The sequence below is a fragment of the Trachurus japonicus genome, chromosome 3, assembly GCF_045865225.1.
Source record: "Trachurus japonicus isolate A0001 chromosome 3, Traja_1.0".
In the NCBI taxonomy this organism is placed as follows: domain Eukaryota; kingdom Metazoa; phylum Chordata; class Actinopteri; order Carangiformes; family Carangidae; genus Trachurus; species Trachurus japonicus.
Window position 1 is genome coordinate 16804066 of NC_140909.1, and position 21412 is coordinate 16825477.

Here is a 21412-nt window from a genome sequence, read left to right on the forward strand (position 1 = left end):
TGAAGCAGTCACACTATTGTTCTTCTGTTTGGCCATTTTCTTCCGCCTTTTTACGGTCTTCTTCTAGTCCTTCATACTTTGTGCTATTTCAACAATTCATATATCAAAACGTGCAGCTTTTTTTGAACTTTATCGGCATTACTTTTCTCTTTTTAACTATTTATACTTTTTCAAATATTTAACTTTTTCACAAAAAAATCTCACATTCATCAAAGTCTCAACCTCTCTTCTTCACAACTCCACTGTAGTGTAGGGGGTAGGGTAACTGCCTGCCAACCCTAAGGTCACTGGTTCGAATCCAAGGGAAGAATTCTTGTTATGTTATGTTGAATTCTGCTCTCCTCCCCCGCCTTCAATTGGTTACAGGTGTTTGTTATCTCCTTGATTACATATACCAGTTTGCAGCACATCATCACATTACAATGAATGACAACAGTCTTGAAAGCAGTGTGCTCTCTGTAGCCGAGTGGCAGAGTAAAGGTTTAGTGATCATATGGTCATGGGTTCGATTCCTGCCTCAGGTATTTCACATCATTGCTTGACTTTTGATTCCAATTATTCAGCTGTCATTGGACAGTCTTTGATTCCTCATAGTATAAAGCTCATTGTAACTCAGGTTCTCTGTGGCCATATGGTTAGTGTGTTAGGTGTTGTGCTATTTCAACAATTCATATATCAAAACGTGCAGCTTCTTTTGAACTTTATCGGCATTACTTTTCTCTTTTTAACTATTTATACTTTTTAAAATATTTAACTTTTTCTGCAAATTAAACTCTAGACAAATTATTTTCTCCAGTTTTGTAGCCACACTTGTCTTCTGGCTAAAATTCTGGTCAAAAATGCAAAGAGACTTAGATAATAATTTAAAATATTTTTTAAATGCAGCCAGGGAGCTCTCTGCTCTCATTCAGCCCAATGCTGAGAGTTCTCCACAACTCTGTCTGTAGTCCAGTTGGTTACAGGTGTTTGTTAAGAGACGCATTAATTGCTTCTGCCACCGTTTGCAGCACATCATCACATTACAATGGCAACATGCTTATGTCTGTGCTCTCTGTGGCGAAGTGGCAGAGTAAAGGTTTCTTGATCATGAGGTCATGGGTTCGATTCCTTACTTTTTTTTTTAAGCAGAAGCCAGTGATCCTCTTATCAAAGGTTTTCTTTACCCCTCACATATTGTCTCTGTCTGTAGCCTAGTGGTTAGCTTGCTGGTCTGGAGACCTGAAGGTTGCTGGTTCAAATCTTGCCTCAACAACAATTATAGTGAATTATTTTCCCAGTCGTCCTCTGTTGACTTCTGATAACTTGCTTCATGTTGAAACTGCTGCTCTCAGCCTGAAATTCACAGAAATTTTCATTCTAAGTCATTCAAGCTTGACTCTCAAGCTGTCTTGATGTTGACAGTGTGCAGATCATTAACAGACAACAGTCTCTGCAACTGTGTGTGCACCGTGGCCTAGAGGCAGAGTGGAAGTCTAATGACCATGAGATTGTGGGTTCGATTCCGACCTTGGTCAAACATTTGTATGGTGATCACTGCTTGCACTATTTGCTAATTCTGCAACAGCGTTCAGTTGCTATCAGCAGTCACACCATTTCCATTCTTGGAAATGCTTTTTCTAGTTTTTGATCAATCCCTGTTCAATGACCATGATCATTTTTGGAGAAACTATGAGATTATAATGGGTGTGTATTGCACGGAATGTTCGTGTCAGAGTGCGTGACATCATCGGTTAGAGTGGGAGAGATGCCAGAAAAACTCCAGATTTTTTCTCTTTCCAAACTCCAAACGGCCACAATTTACACTCTACACACATAATTTCCGCCACGTTTGTAGACGAGCTCATCCTCGATCTCTTAATCTGCTCAAAATATCAGAGTGATTTACAGAATTTAAACTCTGAGCCTCTAAGTGCGGCCACGTCTGTCTCTGCTCCTCATTGACTCCAATACAAATATTTTCTGAGAGAAGCAGAACGGCCTCTATCGCCGTGGTAACCTCTTTGATCCTCAGGCCAGAGCTCGTTAACTTCATAAACAATCCACCTGGCGCTCGTTTAAATGTTTATAAACACCGACACAGCTAAATCAGACTGACACAGGATGCAGCTACTAACTAACTATGTGTCAAGTCAGTCACACACACACACACAGACTCTAGAGCCAGCTTCATGTGATTACAGTCACACACACACACACACAAACACACACACACCTTCATGTGATTAAAACACAGTTAACATGCAACAGAATTTAAACTTAAACCATGATTTAATCTGGTTTTAAAGTTAAACCTTGTTGGTGTCAAATGCGTCAAATGCCTCTCGTGGGAGCAGCTGATAGAGTCCCCCCCAGCTGAAAGCAGCCCACCCCACCAGCCAGAGGGTCCAGGACCATACCCACACAGCAGGAGACTCCGACGCGGATCCGCATTCAAGTCACCAAACCCGCGTGACTGTCACATTCGTTTGGGCGCCGCCTAGAGGATCAGCCCCGCCTCCAGGCAGAGCCGTTATTCTACCGTCAAACAGCGGATCCCGGACGGACCCGTGTCGGACGTGTGGACACGGACGCGCCTTTACTGTAACGGTCGACCACAGTAGTCCACACCGAGCCGAGACTAGAGGAGTCATCTTTCTTTGCTGGGACACGGTTGTGCTGAAGCCTCTAGTAAGTTTATTGATTTATTGATGTATTGCGACATTCACAGTAAACATTGGCCTTTGTGTTTTTAATCGTCATGTATATTAATGCTTGTAATGACGTTGTTTGATATTAGCACTGTTAGAACTTTTGTAGTTTTGTGCAACAGGCTAGGTTAGCTTCTAGCTGAGATGTGATGATGCACGTCTGTAGCTATTTTGTTTTAAAATGGGATAGCAATTTCGGGAGAATATGTTGTGGTTGTGTGACTAAAAAAAACACACATTGTTATTTGGTAACGTTATGGTTATCTGTTTTAATGTATCGCAGCTGTTATGCTGTGTAACGTTAGCCTATGCTAGCGGTAACTTATGTAACTTAGCTGCTATTTCTCCGACCTCGACCTCCCATTTCCTCGATTTAAGTAGGCTATGCCCGGTGTTCCGACTCCCAGTAATTACGAGTCGCCCTCTTCATACACATTACGGTGTTTTTTTTTTTAAATAATTATTTTCTTTTCTTTAAAACTAACTAGCCGTTAGCGGCTAGTTAGCCGGCTAGTTAGCCGCTAACGGCTAGTTAGCCGCTCGGCTTTTATTTAAAAAATAAAAAACACCGTAATGTTTATGAAGAGGGCAACCAACTCCAACGTTACGGAGTTTAGAATGACTTTTTTAAGCCTCTCTTTGCTCCTCATGTCGTAATTCTCCGTGACTTTTCGCTAGCCGAGCGGCTAACGGCGCTGTTGTACTGTATATCAGCACGGGTGTGATTCGGTCGTAGGCACGAGGCCGCACACCCGTGCTGATATACAGTACAGCAGCACTCCCTCTGCCTTTATTCATCCCACGAAGGGGAAATTCACAAGTTACAGCAGCAGTACAAACACACTCACACATGCCATGCACACTGGCAATATTAATGTTTAAGCTTGTCAGTGCTTTATGATGATTAATATATGCTGAGAAACAAGATAAAATTGTAAATCAAGCAGGAAAGACCAATAATTTGTGTTTAATGAATCAAATATAATCAGATATTGTTTTGGTCATAAATAGGCTATGTTTAATTCGCTGGGGAGGAGGGGCGGGCACACAGCTTTTCTTTTTTTTTAAACTTTTTTTTTTAAATAGTGAGGGCTGTCATTTTTGCTAAGCTTAAGTCAACTAAAGTTAGCTATTTTGTGTCTTCTATGTCCTGCCTTGAGTTTATGTTGTCTACACACCCACATACTTGACTTTTTTTCAACATTTTTTTCTATTTTTACTGTGCAGATAATCCTCCAGCTATGCCAATATTTGACATGTCTCTGGGTGCTGCTGTGTAGTGGTGAGTATTAGCCTACTATTCAATTGCTTTTGTTGGTTTTCGGGATGCACATTTTGAATTTTTTTTCTGACTGATGATAACCAACGCTTGTTAACCGATATGATTACAATGCTCTCGGGGGCGATCACTTTTTCTCTTTTGCGCAGCTCTGTTGTAACAGGTGATGCAGATCGATGTCCCTGTAGGCTACATTTGTTGTCTGGCCTTCTTTTATGATATTATTCCTTTTTTAATATTGTGAGTAAAGATAATTACTGCAAGTCCTATTGCCTTTAAGATTCTAATGTTCATTTTTTTTGTTGAAACTATTTTGGAGAGATATGTCTAATAATCAGTCTTCATTACAACACAAAATAATATGGCACCACAAACTAAACCAATTTCCATTTGTCTTTCTTTCTCTAGTGAATGTGGCAGTGTAAAGGGTGTTCAGTTGCTGTGCAATATTTGACATGTCTCAGGGTGCTGTGTCAAAGGCTCTGCAGTAGTGGTGAGTATTACTAAATCAGTTGTTGTTTTCTGAGTTTATTGTTTTTTTTTCATTTATGTATATTATTTTTAAACAATTACTCAGTAATGAAAAAGAAATAGGGGGCATCATTGCACCAATGGATGAAGTAAATATATTCTCTGGGTTGGGGGTGTAACAACTGATTGTCTTCAAGACAAAAATGCCTTTTACCAGGACAAATGAGAATTTTCACAGACATGAACTCAAACAACACAACTTCTCCTCTGCTTTTCTGCCGTAGGATGATGACGTGGATCTGGGAAGAGAATGCGTCCTAAAGACCCTCTGCGTTTACCTGACTGAGGACCCGGAGAATCTATTGAGAGTATGTGTATTACTTAGGTTTAGTATGTTGAGATGTTATCTTTCGTATTTTATATAAACTTTAAAACATCTACTCATTGTAATTACTTTACAGTCAGCTAAGTTGTAGGATAATATGGTAGTGCTCTTAATATCAAAGTGTGTGTTTATTTTTCATTAAAGGGATAGTTCGGGTCTTTTGATATCTATCTATACCCTTGTTTTAGCACAGAGCTAAAGGGAGAGCTTTATGAACCTGATGTGATGCTGAACCTCATCAGATGGAGTTCCATAGACTGTAGGAAAGAGGTTAGAGCAGAGAAGAGTGATCGTTGCAGCGCAGTCCATGGTGGAAGATCAGACCAACAAATATACAGACAGCGTGCATCACCTCCAAGGATGGTGCTGCTGGAAAAAAAAAAGAACAGCACTCCTCTGCAGCCAGCTGACGTGTAGCTCACCTGCAGCTGTCAGAGGATCCTCGCTCTTTCTTTAGCCTGGCGTTTGGATGCACTTTGTTCAACATGTGAAGATCTAACCACCATCTGACCACCGGTCAGCTGAGCCAGCTAACAGAGTGGACGTGGCTGGTGTGTAGGCTCGCTATTTTATAACGGCAAGAAAAAATAATCGTCCTGATAGTGTGTACATTTGTCCGGCTGATCTTCCATCACGGACTGCGCTGCATTACTGATCATCACCCGGTCACCCTGTCTGTCACAGCTGCAGCTGTGGTCTAACTTCAGCTTGTTGCTTCCCTGTCCCTCCTCTCTGTGTCTGCCCGTTCTAACTCCATCTGACGAGGTTCAGCATCACATCAGGTTCATAATGGTCTCCCCTTGGCTCTGTGCTAAAACAAGGGATGGCTTCATCACTTGTGTCATAATCAGATTACGTGAACTATCCGAGCAATAAACTCCATGAAACAGCTGATGGAAATGCGCACAGCCGTCTAGAGGCGGCAGCGCGCAGTGATACGGAGGGAGAGAAAATAGCAGCAAGCGATTGTGAGGTCAGACTTTTTTGTGGACAACGGTTTTGTGATGCAAATGTATCACTCTTTTGAACGCATATTGTTTTGAGAAGTAAAACGCTTTATTTTCGTGACCCCAGCCAACTAACCGGACTACATTCGTCAGCACCGCAAACTCTCAAAGTGTGAAAGAGAGAATTAAACATAGCCTATTTATTATCAGTTACTATGACCAAAACAATATTTGATTCGTTAAACATAAATTGGTCTTCCCTGTAGGATTTGTTTTATTTACAATCTTATTTCTCAGCATATAGGCCTATTAATTATCATGACAACATAAAGCACTGACGAATAAGCCTAAACATTGATACAGGACTCTGTAACACAACTCATCACACATTCATGCTCTCCCTGTGTGATCATCTGAGAAGCAGACAGTCTGAGGTTGAAGTTTAGGTGACACTGTGACAGGTCTCTGTACGTCTTGACCACATGTCGGCTGTTCAGCTGTAGTAGAGGAGAACTCAGCTGTTTTTAGCTCCACCGCACGTAGTTTTTTTTTTTTTTTTAGGAGCTCCGGTATATTGCGGCTTTATGCGGGAGGACACGCGATAAACTACAGCTGATCCAATGTATTTATCTGAGCTTGGTCACCGTGAGAGGTGCTTTGAGCTGCGTTCATATTAAGTTACGCCTGACGCAGGACAGGGCATTTTGACAGGTCTGCGCTCACATCAGCTGTGTTTATTTACCCTCACCCTGTCACATAAGCGATCAGCTGTTTTTTTTGTTTTTTTTAACGTTTGATGTCTTTTTTTCTTTTTGCTCGAAATTAAACATGGTATGACCTTGACTCCCTATATATCTGTCTGTTTGATTACAGGTGCTGTAAGAAAAAATACAGTGACAGGTCAGCCACAGATGACGAGGTGACCAAACAGGCCATCCACCTTGTGGCAGATTGTGCAGCGAGGTGACGTGTCCCGCCTCCATCCACGCGAGAACCCCAGTAGCATGTACTTTAAAAGAATAAACAATATTTGTATTGAACTTCTTGTCGTTCACCAGTTATTCATTTTCTGATATTTTAGCTTCACATTTCATTGAAGTTGTAGCCTCATTTTGTACAGTTAATTGATGTCTTGACTTCAACCTTTTCTGTATATTGACAATAGTGTTGGGTTAAAAATGCAAGGCAATGCAGATTTAAGCTTGGTGTAGAAGTCTAGGCTAGGCATAGTTATAGTTTTAGTTTAAGCTATTTTATGGAGATTTTGAAAATGATGAACGGGTCCAAAACGGACCCGGGCCAGAGGTTTTTTTTGCGTCCGTTTCGGATCCGCGGCGGATTTGCGTGTCCCGAACGGACCCGGGCCAGAGGTAATTTATAAGTCCGTTGCGGGTCCCAAACGGATCCGGGTCAGAGGGTTATTATGAGTCTGTTGCGGATCTGCGGCGGATTTGCGGGCCCTGAACGGACCCGCCGCGGAGGTATGATTTAAATCGCGGATGCGGACCGGATGCAGCGCGGATCCAGGACGGGTCCGCGATCCGCCTTCGTTGCGGATCCGTCACAGAGAGCAAGTGGACTCCGATACGGGTCCGTTTCGCGGGTCCGTTCCGGAAGCCGCGCTACATCCGCGGCGGGTCCGCGGCGGACTCCTTTTGCTATGTGGGTAGGGACTGCAGTGGAGGAAGGCTGCCTTAACACCCTGCACAATGGCACCCAGTACACAGAAGTTAGACAGCACCAGTCAGCCCATCACCTGGTCCGTTCAACAAATCAGTTTATGCTACTGTGATTTATGTAGCCTAGTTAAATACTACAGTAATCATCATAGTGTATTGGCAGGAAAGACCATTTAAATCTGTATCAAATATCGATTAATGAATTAATCGATAATTTGCATGTTGGTCTTGGTTAAGTACCACCTTGAAAAAAAAACAATGTTTTGTTGCTTAAGCTATTCAGTCATTCAATGGTATACTAAAATCCATGTGAAAAAAATGCTTCTCACTGTTCTCAGGTCAAATATTTATATGCGATTAAAATGCAATTAATTGCGATTAATTAATTACAAAGCCTCTAATTAATTAGATTAATTGTTTTAATTGAGTCCTGGCCCTATTACACAAGATAAACACACACACACACACACGCACACACACACACACACACACACACACACACACACACACACACAGTTAACCTAATGTGGTTACAGCTCCTCCATATCAGTGCTTATAGGAAGATGATCATGTGTCTGTCTGATCAGCTCTGTCTTGACCTTAAGATCGTGGGTTTGATTCCCATGTTGATAGAGATGGCACAACCGGCAGTAGCCCCGTGGCCCATTCAAAATTTCCCGAGAGGAAATTTTCTAGTTTCTACTATAGTCACTTTTAACAACCAAATCCATGTGAGCAAGTGCTGATTGGGATTATTCTATTTGAAGATTATTAATTATCTCAATATGACACAGATAATGTCTTTTGTATTTTAATTTCATATTATACTCCCATACCATGTCCCATGATACACCCATATCACCTTTCTTTTTCACCGTTGAACACTCGTCAGTCGTCCACGAGGCGTCGCCGTTGCTTGTCTCTCTCCCTCCACGCGCCCGCTTGCCTTCTGCCGCTCGGTCACGTGACACATCTGTCAGGGGACAGCATGGCGGACATGCATGTGGAGCCTCAAAACAAATCGCATCGACTCTCCAGCTAACCCCGCCGAAGTAAACATCGATACTGCGCGTCACGGCGGGCCGGCGGTGCCCCAGCAGAGAGCAGTATGGACGAGGAGAACAAACTTCAGTTCCCGTCTCTGCCCGCGACCAAGGAGGACCTTCTGGTGAGTGCGCGTTAGCCGATATGTTCACCATGTCCAAGTGGCTAATCTGAGCTAACCCTCCACTCCCAGCCCTGTGGTCCGTCTGGCCGATCAAATATCTCCTCAGCGGGAATTTGGTTGTGTTTGGGTGACATGGCACATTAATGTGGATGTGTGAAACACCTTTGTGCCTTTATTTGAACACGACTGAGCATGTATTTCCCAACGTTATTGCCCACTAAAGCAACACTGCGTAGCGTAAACCTCCTTTTAACACAACAGTTAGCCACGTATGTACACAAAAGTTGACTTGGTATTCACTTCTCGGTGGCAGGGAGGAATATATCTCCAGAAGCTGTCACATCAACAAAGCAGCTTAACAAAATTCCCTTTAGCTTCTAACCTTTGTTTTTATATTCTCCCTTTGTAGGACTGGGCTTATCCAATGAGACGAGAAATGCAGGTATGTAAGAAAGACGAGCCTGCTGTCTGTGGTGAGAAGGCTAATCTTGACAGCGGTATGTCTTTATTATGATAGCATTCAGTGTATTACACAACAACTGTGTGGATTCCCGAGGTTCATTCCCCGTGCGTTTGACAGTAGCTTTTGACTTGATACCGGCTAAAGTCAGCTACACTAAATACCAGCAACACAGTCATGCAGGTCCAGGCACATGCATAGGGAAGTGTGCTGTTGTCCCTGTGGTAACGCATTGATACTGCTCAGATCCAACTCAAAGATTATGATATTGACAATAGGAAAATCTAGCTAACATGACCTGGGAGTCATAATATTCTTGAACAGATTTAATATCTGTGCACTGCAGACTCCAAAACACAGTTCTTGGGTATAGAACTTGCTGTTGGTTGTTAAATACACCCCTATTATGTCATATGCTATAGGAGATATTGTATCTTTAAAGAAGCGTACTGTCCTCCTGAAGGGTTAACATATCATAGGTTTGGGTGGTTCTTGTGAACATTATAATTCTGCTTGTGTTGTAATTTGTTATATCTTTGATTTCTAGGAGATATTGCCAGGACTGTTTTTAGGTCCCTACTCTGCTGCAATGAAAAGCAAGGTACTTTTTACTGAATGTAATCTCTGGCACTTGGAGATAGTGATGCAGGAAAAACTAATAAAATTTTTGCTCATATGCCTATTGCTCATATTACATCTCTTCATTCTCTTTGCCCAGCTGCCAATTCTTGAGAGACAGGGCATTACACATGTTGTGTGTGTCCGACAAGACATTGAAGCCAATTTTATCAAACCTAATTTCCCTCATACATTTAGGTAAGTAAATATACACTTAAATATTTCATACAAAGGATTGTGTGGGAATTTAGTTTTTTCTTCTTCTTCTTTCTGCTAACTCATGAACTAAATGTTGTCCATCTTTGCAGATACCTTGTATTAGATATTGCTGACAATCCAGTGGAAAATATAATACGATTTTTCCCTACGGTGAGTTACAAAGTAGGCTTTGTACTTGTTAGCAAGCTTTCCCCTGACTGAAATGAGACGTCTGGCATTTCCATCGTACCTGATACACTCACTGTTCTTCATTTCTTCCAAACAGACTAAGGAATTTATTGATAGCTGCTTAGCAACAGGAGGTAAGAATGCACACAGTCACTGTTTTTTCATACTCAGAATGTCAAGTTGAAAAAAGATTTATCAAGAAGCTCTTGTCTTTCTTTCTCTTTTAGGAAAGGTACTGGTTCACGGTAATGCAGGGATATCAAGAAGGTGAGTTGTTTTTTGTTTTTTTTACCTTTGATATTGCACGATTTTAATGTCACTAAATGCCCTGAATCCAATTATGTATTTAATCGACATGGAGCCTCACACAAACCACCGCTGTGGGAATATAAAACATTGCGTCTATTTCTTCTTTCTTTTAGTGCTGCCTTAGTGATTGCATACCTTATGGAAACATTTGGAATGAAATACAGGTAACTTCTTTTTGTTTGTTTGTTTTTTTTCTCTTACATCAAGTCATTGAAGAAAACTCAGCTCAATGTTTTCTACATCTGCAGTGATACACAAAACACACATAAGATAAATTGTACAACGGTTTCATAGAAATATGTACTGCATAAATGCTTGAACATGTTGTTAAATTGTCCTCTAAATTGTAGTGCATATTTGTTTTTGTTTATGTATTTTGAAACAATATTGATAGTACACTGTTGTTTAAGTTTGCAGTGGTTTATCTGTGGTGTTTAATATGCTGCGAGTGTAATCCTTGTGTCATGTTCACTCCATAGGGATGCATTCAGCCACGTCCAGGAGAGGAGGTTTTGCATCAACCCCAATGTGGGCTTCGTGCATCAGTTACAGGTAAGGCTCAATTTGAGACATAGGGCTTTGAATCCCGATTAATCAATATGACAATGCAGACAAAAGTGAACATTGATCACTGACCTGGTAGTTACCATAAAATTCTGTAATGTGGGTTCTGAAACAGTAACGTAGCGGATCATATGCGTGTTTGCAAAGAAAGACGGCACAGTCTCTTAAAGAAAAGGCTCATTGGGGTGACTTGTTATGCATACTAATTCTCAGTGATCAACCTCTGAATACTGCAGATATTATTTTTCTGTCTTCAACATGCACACACTATCTCTGTAGTCTTATTTTAGTCAGCCTTTGTTGCCTCCCTTTAGACATCCAGCTTGCAAGCAACATTAGGATGAGTTGTGCTCCCGTGAAAGGTTTATATTAATACCAAGGGTAAACTCACATCGAAGATATTCTGCTGTTAGCCATGAAAGAGTTTCCAGGTTTGGGATGAAATTGTGGTGGCTTACTGTGAACTAGACTGCCAGACTTTGAAATATGTTCAGATGTGAACAATGCTCTTCTATAAACACTCTATATATTGTTGTCTGTATATCACTGCTACTGTTGAACTATTTAAATGTTTGTTTCCTAGGAGTATGAAGCGATCTACCTAGCCAAATTGACCATTAAAATGATGTCACCGATGCAGTTGGGCAGGTCCTTCTTACAAGCTGGGATGCCAGGTCTGTACATTATGTACCCAGTTCTGCACAGTCATGCCTTTCTGTCAGTGGACCAGCACAAGAGGAAACTTGGTTGAAGCTGTTGTTGAAGGGGATAGAAGTAGAAAATTAAATACAGAGAGCCTTAATGTTTCTCAGTCAGACTAACCCCAGAAGATTTGTTCATTTGAACAAAGCATCTTTTTATAGTGGTACAGTGGGTACTAGTTTCATTTGGACGGTTTCACGCGAGATTCACGCGTGAGTCACGGGAGGCTCACGCGGATTTTTTGTGGAGGAGTAATTGTGTTTTCACCAGAAGCTGCAATGTGCCAAAACAACCGCCAGGTGGCATCTGTGAGCAGCAGATCGCCTCTATAAGACAGCAGCACGGAGCAGTGAACACGAATGGGGAATGCAATATAATAATAATAATAATAATACAGTATAGTTTTTCAATGAGAAAAATGTAACGACGGCAGCTATACGTCTCACTCTCTTTTATCGATCCTCTTGTCAGCTCCAAACACACCCATCTGCACCGCGATTACGGACCACAGCGTGGTTTTCCACACAGCAGTTAATTAACTCAGTGGGTGATGCTGCCGGTGTGTTTTTAAAATGAGCCAACTACTGTACAGTAGTGTTCATTCCCCACCTTGTTTGACTGAGAGTGTAGCTGGATGATTTCTCATGAATGAACGGGCAATAGTCTATGTCACTTTCGGGCTGGGCGATAAAACAGGATATCCTGAAATAACTTTCCCTCGATAGAAATAGGCTACAAGAGGTGTGGATATAGGTTTCATTCATCCATGTTTTGACAGACAACACAAACAACCAGTGACAGGGACGGACTGGCCATAGGGCAATATGGGCTAATGCCACAGCAGCCGCGACCGAAGATGCAGCCGTGCTGATGTGACCGCAAAAAAAAAGTCAGTCGGGGTCAGCTTTACAGCCGGCCGACTCTGAAACACTCGAGACACAATAACATTAGTAACGCAAGAAAGGTATAGTTCACTTAGTAGAGCAGGTCTCACTGTAAGCAAAGATTTTATTCCAGTCTGGGATGCCAACGTGCAGTTTTAGTGAACAATGCATTTTCTCTTATCATCATTATTATGATCACTGATAGGCTATAGCCTATATGTGCGGCTATATATACCGTATGTGTGTGTTTATGTAATGCAGGGGTGCTTTAAAAAAAACACAGTTGTCTGGACAGTAGGCATTTTTCTCACAACCGACCTCAAAAGCGAGGGCAGGTCCGCCGAAGCATCATTCTGCCCGTTGTCTTTGTTGTTACTTTGTTGCCGCTCCACAGAGCACATGGCTACTTAATTATGCACGTGCTGACCATATATGGTTATTAAAAAAAACCCCATCTCTGATCTCTGCCCGCACATAGACAGACACAGGTTCACATACAGACAGGGGCGCACGGTAAATGCAGCTGCAGCGCTATTAAACTAGAGCAACAGCAACTCTCATATTTAAATTGTGTTTTATATTGATTTCATATATTTCACTGATTGCAATTAGGCTATAGAATGCTAGTGTGTGTTTTATTGAAAGCGAGGCTGGGTGAAAATGCTACAGTGGGGCTTATATGCAGCGGTCTGTAGGACCAGCTTAGAAACATCAGCGACACATTATCACCTTCATTTATCTCTGATCAATAGGTGTGCTTGTGGATACTTCACTCAAGTAGGCTACAGCCCTGCCCCCCACAGAACTTCACACAGCTGTTCAGTCATCTTTGAAAAACCGGTTCTTACAGTAGCTACCTCTCCTCACACTTTTCATAAGCCGGAGGACAAAACTGTAGGCTTCATTGTTTCGTTTCATTTCGTTAAGTGAAAATCATCTCTGAATTATGGAACTAAAAATAAAATAGGCTTATCTTTAAAAAAAAAAAAGATCCTATGATATTTAGCCTAATTGCATTATTTTTATTCAAATGTGACTGAGACCTTTATCTACCTAAACAGATGGTAACATGAATAAATATCCTGTTTTGTATTTTTCTGGAAACTGTTACATTATGTAACGTGACCGCGGCACTCTCTCCCCCTCTCTCCCTCCCGAATTGGGCATATTATGATAAATATAACTGATGAAAACAATAATTGAAGAAAAAATAAGCTATTGTCGGCCCGAGGTAGGCTATAAATGCCCAGAAATCGAATGTTTCATTTGTGTAAGTCGTAAGCTTCAGAAACCAGACAAATAACCAAGTCCAGTTGCATTCGATTTAAATTTCCTTGAGATAACTATGACCGGGAGTCCGGGACAAACGATAATATTCACAGGTTTAGTGCACGTGCACACGCCGGCCGGAGTCAACTCGCAACAATGTAGCTTTCCCTCGATTAAAGTAGTTCTGTCATCTCCCACTTTGTACCGGATAAGAGACAGCACCCGACAGATACAGTATGCTAAATGTTTGGATGCAGGTTGAAGTGTCAGTAGTCGCTGCAGGGACGATTGATACAGCTGTTTCAAATGTCCCTCACGCCACCGTGCGTAGTGATTGTGGTCACACTGCGCGATCAAAATATGTATATAAATCACCGAATTAATACCCTATTGTTTTGCAATGAACAACAACCGATTTGAATGAACAACATATTTTTAATAAACACCAGATATTTTTAATGAACAAAACGTGTTTATGACATGAATCAACAGATATTCAGCAAAGTGAGGGGAAAATGAAATGAAATGAAAATGAAAATGAAAATGCAGTCGTCCAACAACTCGTACAAAAGAAGAAAGGCGAGTTTAATCGAAATGCGGATCCTGACAATTACGCACGGGACAAAAGTATTTATGTGACCTATTTATATTGTGAGAAATTATGTGACATTTTGGCAATGACGAGTACACTAGTATGTTGTCTGATATGCTGCATAAAAACGAGAGTAATGACAGTAGTTTCTGTTTAAAACATGCTGTTTCAACCGTCCCTCCTCTGTGTCTCTAACGACCCGCATAGGTGGGGCGTTTGAGACAAATGTCAACTTATGTTCAAAGTTATCATCGCGATCATCCAATATGTGTTAAATTACACTTGTAACTAAGAGAATACACATGTGAGTTGTTGATCACATGATACAAATGTTTGTGTACATAACATCATCTTTGAAAAAGACGTTTAATGAAAAGTGTATCAATCGACCCGGCGCTCCTCAAACTTGGAGCCACCCAGCCAGGCTACAGGAGAGATCAAAGATATGCAGGGGACCCCCAAAAGGCTGAGAACCACTGATCCTGTTGAACGTAGGCTACTGTAACCACTGTGAAACAATAAAAACAACATTGATCTGATTGACCGGCGTAGCGGTCCCTCTCTCCATCCACTCTCTAGCTCTCTCGACCACAGCTGCAAATGAACTACCTATGGCCTATGAACAGCGCCACTCTCCATTGCAGCTACGTTGTGGTCAAACGTGGAATTACCCCAAAATCTTTTGAGCTGCATCTCAGTACGATGCTTCCACCTAGTGGCTACAGTGTGACCTACAATTTCACGCAACGCGTGAATCACGCGTTACGTGAGGGAAACGTCCAAATGAAACTAGTACCCACTGTAGTTTGTCTTTAATCGGGTCCCCATCAGCAACTGAGTCAGCCCCACTGTGAATGATTCCATAACATACTGTGTTCATCTTCTCTCAACATTATGAATGTTTCTTTTAAAAAGAAACAGACACAAATATTCAAACACTTGGAACCCTTGAGAATTGGCTCATAATTTCCCTTCCAGCTAGATTTGTTATACACTGCAGACTTCACCCAGCTCTCAGACAATGAAATATTCAGGGTTTGAGAACTTATTAAATCCAGAATGGATTACACTTAAACATACATATTACATGTAATTTTCATTTGAGTGATTGAAAACTGTTTTTGTTTTTTTAACTCAACAGACTGGGTTATGATGGGGTACTTGCTAATGTAGATGTTTGCAGTAGGTTCTGCTGTTCTTTACTTGTGTCCACATTTCTTTAACAGGAAGCCGAAAGCGCAGCCTGGAGGAAGACGAAGACTTTGGAGCAATGCAGGTCACAGCAGCACAGAATGGATGAGCTTTGCTTATATTTAGCCTTGTGGCGCAGTGCACTCTCTTTTTTTTTTTTTTTTTTTTTACATTTTTAATGGGATTAAAAATGTAAATATTTGAACTTTTTCTAAAGGGAAGGGACAGGGGTGGGGTGGGATGGGGACCACTCATGTCTGAGACATGGAGTACTGAAGGGGAAAGGGCATATTTGATAACTTTTTTTCTTGAACTGGATGCACTGATGGGAGATTTTTTGCAGTTTTATAGTATTTAAAGCATTTTGCATTTGCAGCGGGACAGTATTGCAATAATGCACTTTCGATACTTGAATTTGTGTAGACGACCAGAAGGGCGCAGTCGGCAAAAGGGAAAGTAGCCAGGATGTCGCCCAGTGGAGGACACGAGAAGAGGAATAGCTAATGCCTTTATTTTGGGAGTAATAGGATTATGGACTAATATCAGGCTTAATGTGGGGTAGTAAAGAATGGAAAAATAACTCACTGCTTAATAAAAAAGAGTCTGACTGAGTCCTGTTCAGCTGTGTCTTTATCATAATGTAATGCTGTGCTTTGCCAACCTTACATTATCATTATTGAATGTTATTAACCCGTTTTTCAGTCACATTGAAAAGATATGCTAACTTCTGTTGTACTATTTATTTAACAAACCTTTTTTTGGATCTCTTGCTGTGTATGTCAGTAACCAACAATAAAGAAAGAGCTACTGACATGCATTCCTTTCATACTTATAAAATGATTGATGTCCCAACATGTTGTGTGTTGAGCTCTTGGGTCAGAAAGAGTCTATCCATAATGCTGAACAAAAAGCATTTGTTTTGAAACTATTTGGCAATAACAACATTGATGATGTAGCTGTGAAAATTAAATCAGAATTATTAATGCAAAAACAAATATCTCAAATGATTCTTGAGGTAAAAAAAAAATCTGTTTTGTGTGTGTTTTTCTTTTTTCAGTTTTTAAACTTAGAAACGCAAGCAAGCAATACTGTGGATCATAGAATATTTTATTTTACTATTAGATATTTGGAAATAAATTAGATTAAATATGTTCCCCTGTTCTCCAGAATAACAGTGTAATTATAAAACGTAACTACAAAAGCTTAAATAAGAGATTGTTTACAAAAATCATTATTCATTTCCCACCACAAAATGTCTCTCCTAATAGCAATTTTGAACATCAACCAGGTACAAAACTTCAAAAACCTTATTCTTCGCTCCTGGCACAAAAAACACATTTTCACTTTTTTTTTTGGTGGTGTTCACTGTTTTTCATTCAGACAGTCTAAACTTGATGCTTCATGTCTTAAACCTTCATTACAGTAAACCAGCAGCACTACTGTAAGAGAAAGAAAAGTTTTCAGAGTGAGCACTTTCTACTGAGATAGATGACTAGTTAGAAAAAGGAAACCCAATAAAACCCAAAGTCTTTTAGGATAAGTCCCAATCACATGTTTAAAAAGAAAGGAATAAAAAGTTGACATTCTTTGGTGACTTGTTCTTGATGATTATTGCAACAGATGATAGAGACTGTCTGAATCATGATTTACAGTAGGTCCTTCTCACATACTTGCTTCATTAAGTGGCCTTGAGAAGCTGTTGCCTGTAGTAAATTACCGGTAGTTGTATTACCAAATAGGTATATTAATTTGGTGCCATATTGTTTTCCCCAAGTAACTGTATTTCCTTTACCATTTCATGGAGGTCATATATTTTTAAATTCCTTTCAGCACACAGCATATTAAATATTAGCAATGTAAGACATTAACATTAACTTTTTGTTACAGTACAGTGACATTTGTCTCTGCAGATGAGATGGTCGGAAGGATGATGTCAGAGCTCCACCCTGGTGAGGTAGCGATGGTTACCAAAGGGGTGGAGGACGATGTTAGACTGAGTGGAGGGTTTTCAACATACATTCATGTTTACTAAAACTTGCTGAAATAAGGATGACTCAGCGGTGCCACGACCACAAACTCATCCTCAGACAGCTCTTCCAGTTCTTCAGTTGTTCTGATGCCTGTGTGTGTATAAAGATGCGGTCCGTTCTTCCAAAACTGAGGTGGGAAGCTGCTGTTGTCCTCAGTCGAAGAATCGACATTGCATGTAGGTCTCATCTGAAGCAGCGTAACCAAACTTCTGGTAGAAAGCCACATTTTTTGGTGCACATTCCAGTGTGATTTTATAACAATCAAGTTTTTTACTGAGAAGCGTAAGAGTTGACATTAACCTACAGGAACAGAAAAGAGATAAAAGGATGAGTTTAAGAATCACAAATCATTTCTAACTCTCTTAAATGAATAACTTGAGAATTTGAGGCAGAAATACAAGCTCCTAATTATTATAACAAGCAAAAATAAAATCTTTGTGTCCGGTTCACACAGGTCTACTCACAGTTTGCCCAGCTGCTTCCCTCTGCACACGTCACTAACTACTACCTCCTCCACCCGGCCTCTCTGCAAACAAACCGAACAGAGGCGGTTTTCAATTCAGACATTTCAACCATTTAAACTCAAAAAATATGAATAAATGCAAAATTATGAGCTTGATGTGAATATCCTCTCAAGGAAGTAGTTTAGTTTCAGTTTTTAATTAGTACATCATAGGGATGATGCAAATTTAACATAGTATCAAAACGGGGTATAAAACTGATGTGATGCACAATCTTGAACCCTTGCCCCTGGCTGGGTTTTTACATGTATAATAGAATATGAACAGTCAACAGTAAAAAAAACAAAAAACAGCTCAAACAGAAAACATGACTGTTAACAACCTACAATTACCTACAAGTATACACAAAGATGTTGTCATGATGCTGCATAAAGCCCTTTGAGTCAAACTGTTTGTAAACTCGGGCTACATAAATAAAATTGCCTGTAAATTCTTCAATGATTACCAGCCTTTTAATAACCACTACTTTAATCAGTAACTTCTTTATGGGATCCTTAAAGATAACATGTAAGTCGTATCCATAATTAAATAAACACAAACTGTCTGCTAGGCTGTAATTTACCTTTGCACAGGAGTGGATGAATTTGTGTTCTGTGATCAGTGTAGCTGTAGCAACAATCTGTCCCAGATTTGTGTCTTCCACCACAATGACATAGTAGTCTCCCGTGCTCTTCATATGCTCAAACTTTTCTGAAAGCCAACACACACCAAACATGTATTTTTGTTAAATTTTTTTAGCCGATCTGCCACCGGTTTGTATTTAGGTTTATCTTCTCAAGTGTAAAGAATTTATATAATATTTAAATTGTTCTCATGAAAAATGATCTGAAAAAAAATATGGGAAGGGCTGAATCTCAAACAGCTAATATGATACGCCAAACTTACTCGTAAACTGCTCTGGTGTGATATCGCCCGTCTGGGTGAGTTGTGATAAAACCTTTAAGAATCCTGGGGAACAAAAACATCAGAACAGTTGATGAGAACAACTGGCAATATTTCTTTTAGTTTCCTAATTTTACTGCATTACTAAAACCTTACGCCTTTGACACCAAGAAAAAGTCATTGCAGTGTGATCCACTGAATTGTGGCAATTCTAATTGCAATACAAGCACTCCTCAGTCTAAAATATGCCACCAAACTAACCTCTGTTGAAGTCTGCTGTACAGAGCGGCCTCAGCACCAGGCCTTCCCCTGGAAAGGACGGGGAGATGGAGGGAGAGAAGGAGACAGTGTTGCTGCTCCAGTCGAGCTCCTGAAGCAGAGCCGGCTCAAAGAGTGGAGTCTCGTTGAGCAGCATTCCACAATCTTTGTCAAAGGGGAGTCAGGTAAGTCTGCGGACACATACACACCCAAAACATATTAAAGTATGACACACTGGTTAGTGGTTAGAAGGGCTGTTTTATTCTTCCATTTAAGATACTGTATCAGCACAACGAGTTCATGTGTTCCGTCTACCTTACTGGAAATCTGTTTGCTCTACTAGCTCACACAGAACTTTGGCCGGACAAATACTAATTCACTGCCATGCGTCAGTGGCTTGACAAGCCAGCTGGCATACACATGAACACACCCACAAATGAATGGTAATACACATCCTCTTATAACACACTAACAGGTGATAACAGTTTGTTTTCATAAGTCTTTCCTGGTTTGCTTTCCATGATGTGGATGTGGTTCAGGATGTGCAAAATGGGAAGGTCCCATACTGGAAAAGCCCATTCATAGGTTATGATGTCCATTAGGTCAACTGCTGTTGATGGTGGTTTTAGATTAAGTAAGCAGAGATACACACATCTGAATCGAGGTTTCCATGGCAGCAAAACACAATGACACACTCAGACAATCATCATGTCCCACACAATAAACGGTGTCTCCCAGCAATGGCCTGTGTAACATTTGACCACCCCAATAATGTTTCACCGTTTAGTGTTTTGGCTGGCCATCATAACACTAGCAATACATCGTCTGACACCGCTACTGCCACGTCTTACTAAGTAACTACACAAATTCACCTTCCTCGTGTATCCTGTCCAACAGCTTCACGGGGCCACCTTCACCCAAGAAAACTACCGAGCACAGCAGCTGTAACTTTACTTGTTTCACGTAGCGTTACTTCCTTGGTGATTCGATAGCCTGTCATGATGGTTAGCAATTAGCTAGCTAGCTAGCTTGGCAACTCACCGATAAAAAGAGCCAGACAGGTAGAAACGGTCCAGCTGGATCCTCAGACCGAGGTAACACACCGTGACAAGTGTGAAGCTAACCCAGTAGTTGTGAATGGGGCTGGGCTACATCGTTACGATGAACAGCGTGGGTGTTTTAAATTGCTGTTTCCGCTTTAGCGTGCTGCTGAGCCAGCCTGTGTGACGTGGCAGAGGCGCCGTACGTAAAGACGCAGCCCATTTACGTCAGTGGGGGCATAAAACATGACAGATGTAAAATGTGATAATAATTTACAGATGTTGACGACTCCCGTGGGCTACTTTTTCTAAAATAAAAAATAATCAAGAAACAACTTAGCTTTTGTTTTTATTATTGTGACATATCGAAAAGATTTTGAAGTGATCTTGAGTCTACTCTCACTTTTTCAATGCAGCTAAATCATTTGCTATGTTAATCCATACCCGCTCTTGAACACCTGATGAACTTTATCGTCATTTATGCAAAACATTTCTATTCACAAACATAAATTGCTAAATCAGTATCTGAGGTCACACCTTTACTACTGGAACTAAACTGTTTAATTCTCTCAATTTGATAAACAACAAAAAAGCAACACACTATGAAAAGTTTTTCCCTGAAGCCGCCTCTGACTGACCCTCTTTTTATTGTTTCATTTGCTGTTTTATTTTCTCTGTGTATTTTATTTTATTCTTTATCCCTTTTGTACCCACCTTTGACTTATTTATTTACCTTTTCTTTAAATCATATTTTTGTAATGATCCATTATTATACAATGCTTCAGCTATTTGTGTTCTTTAATGTGCTTTTGCAAGAAATGCTCTAAAACAAACAAGCCCTCATAACAGTTTTAGTCTCTGCAACACGCTGGTCATCATTAAGCTCCTTATTAAGAGTAAGATCAACTTGGCTGGTGTGCATCTTAATCCCAAAAAGTGTCTCCTGATCCGGTGGGGCATCCTTTTTGAGTCATCAGTGCAGCAGGTACCTGCAGTGTGCAACTCACCTGTAGCCCACAGCGCTGGGGCACTGCAGAGCTTCCTCCATCAAGAAGAACAGGACTACAGTAAACCACCAAGAGTGGATAT

The 21412-nt window shown here is 40.7% G+C and overlaps 2 protein-coding genes and 1 long non-coding RNA gene across 6 annotated transcripts; 2 read left to right on the top strand and 1 right to left on the bottom strand.

Moving 5' to 3' along the window:
• Positions 1–2622: 2622 nt before the first annotated feature.
• On the top strand, positions 2623–4773 carry LOC146989819 (uncharacterized). Its single transcript, XR_015035629.1, has 4 exons — positions 2623–2667; positions 3915–3969; positions 4375–4459; positions 4722–4773. It is a non-coding gene; the product is annotated as an uncharacterized LOC146989819 (long non-coding RNA).
• Positions 4774–8385: 3612 nt separating this feature from the next.
• Positions 8386–16203, top strand: styx (serine/threonine/tyrosine interacting protein). Of its 2 annotated transcripts, XM_085764143.1 has the most exons (12): positions 8386–8616; positions 9026–9058; positions 9624–9677; positions 9795–9892; positions 10003–10063; positions 10179–10215; positions 10309–10348; positions 10504–10554; positions 10870–10942; positions 11538–11628; positions 15628–15677; positions 16016–16203. In XM_085764143.1, exons 1-12 carry the CDS (start codon positions 8557–8559, stop codon positions 16094–16096), a joined length of 729 nt encoding a protein of 242 aa, XP_085620269.1. In that variant the 5' UTR covers positions 8386–8556; the 3' UTR covers positions 16097–16203. The 2 variants fall into 2 exon arrangements, with proteins under 2 accessions (XP_085620269.1, XP_085620268.1); XM_085764142.1 differs by having other exon boundaries at positions 8399–8616; positions 15628–16203.
• A 431-nt stretch (positions 16204–16634) lies between these two features.
• gnpnat1 (glucosamine-phosphate N-acetyltransferase 1) lies at positions 16635–20521 on the bottom strand. 3 transcript variants are annotated; one of them, XM_085764144.1, is made up of 6 exons: positions 20325–20521; positions 19287–19474; positions 19029–19091; positions 18706–18833; positions 18087–18148; positions 16635–17922 (listed from the first exon to the last, which is right to left on the bottom strand). In XM_085764144.1, exons 2-6 carry the CDS (start codon positions 19438–19440, stop codon positions 17775–17777), a joined length of 555 nt encoding a protein of 184 aa, XP_085620270.1. In that variant the 5' UTR covers positions 19441–19474; positions 20325–20521; the 3' UTR covers positions 16635–17774. The 3 variants fall into 3 exon arrangements, with proteins under 3 accessions (XP_085620270.1, XP_085620281.1, XP_085620271.1); XM_085764155.1 differs by having other exon boundaries at positions 19287–19448; positions 20325–20464; XM_085764145.1 differs by lacking the exon at positions 20325–20521 and adding an exon at positions 20156–20173.
• Between the last annotated feature and the right edge of the window lie 891 nt (positions 20522–21412).

Coding starts and splice junctions, on each gene's coding strand:
- styx (XM_085764143.1), top strand. CDS start 8,557: ATGGACGAGGAGAACAAACTTCAGTTCCCGTCTCTGCCCGCGACCAAG. Junction 10,216..10,308: donor TAGCTGCTTAGCAACAGGAG/GTAAGAATGCAC, acceptor TTTCTCTTTTAG/GAAAGGTACTGGTTCACGGT. Junction 10,943..11,537: donor GCTTCGTGCATCAGTTACAG/GTAAGGCTCAAT, acceptor TTTGTTTCCTAG/GAGTATGAAGCGATCTACCT.
- gnpnat1 (XM_085764144.1), bottom strand. CDS start 19,440: ATGCTGCTCAACGAGACTCCACTCTTTGAGCCGGCTCTGCTTCAGGAG. Junction 18,149..18,705: donor TCATCCACTCCTGTGCAAAG/GTAAATTACAGC, acceptor GTTTGTTTGCAG/AGAGGCCGGGTGGAGGAGGT. Junction 17,923..18,086: donor GGGAAGCAGCTGGGCAAACT/GTGAGTAGACCT, acceptor CTGTTCCTGTAG/GTTAATGTCAACTCTTACGC.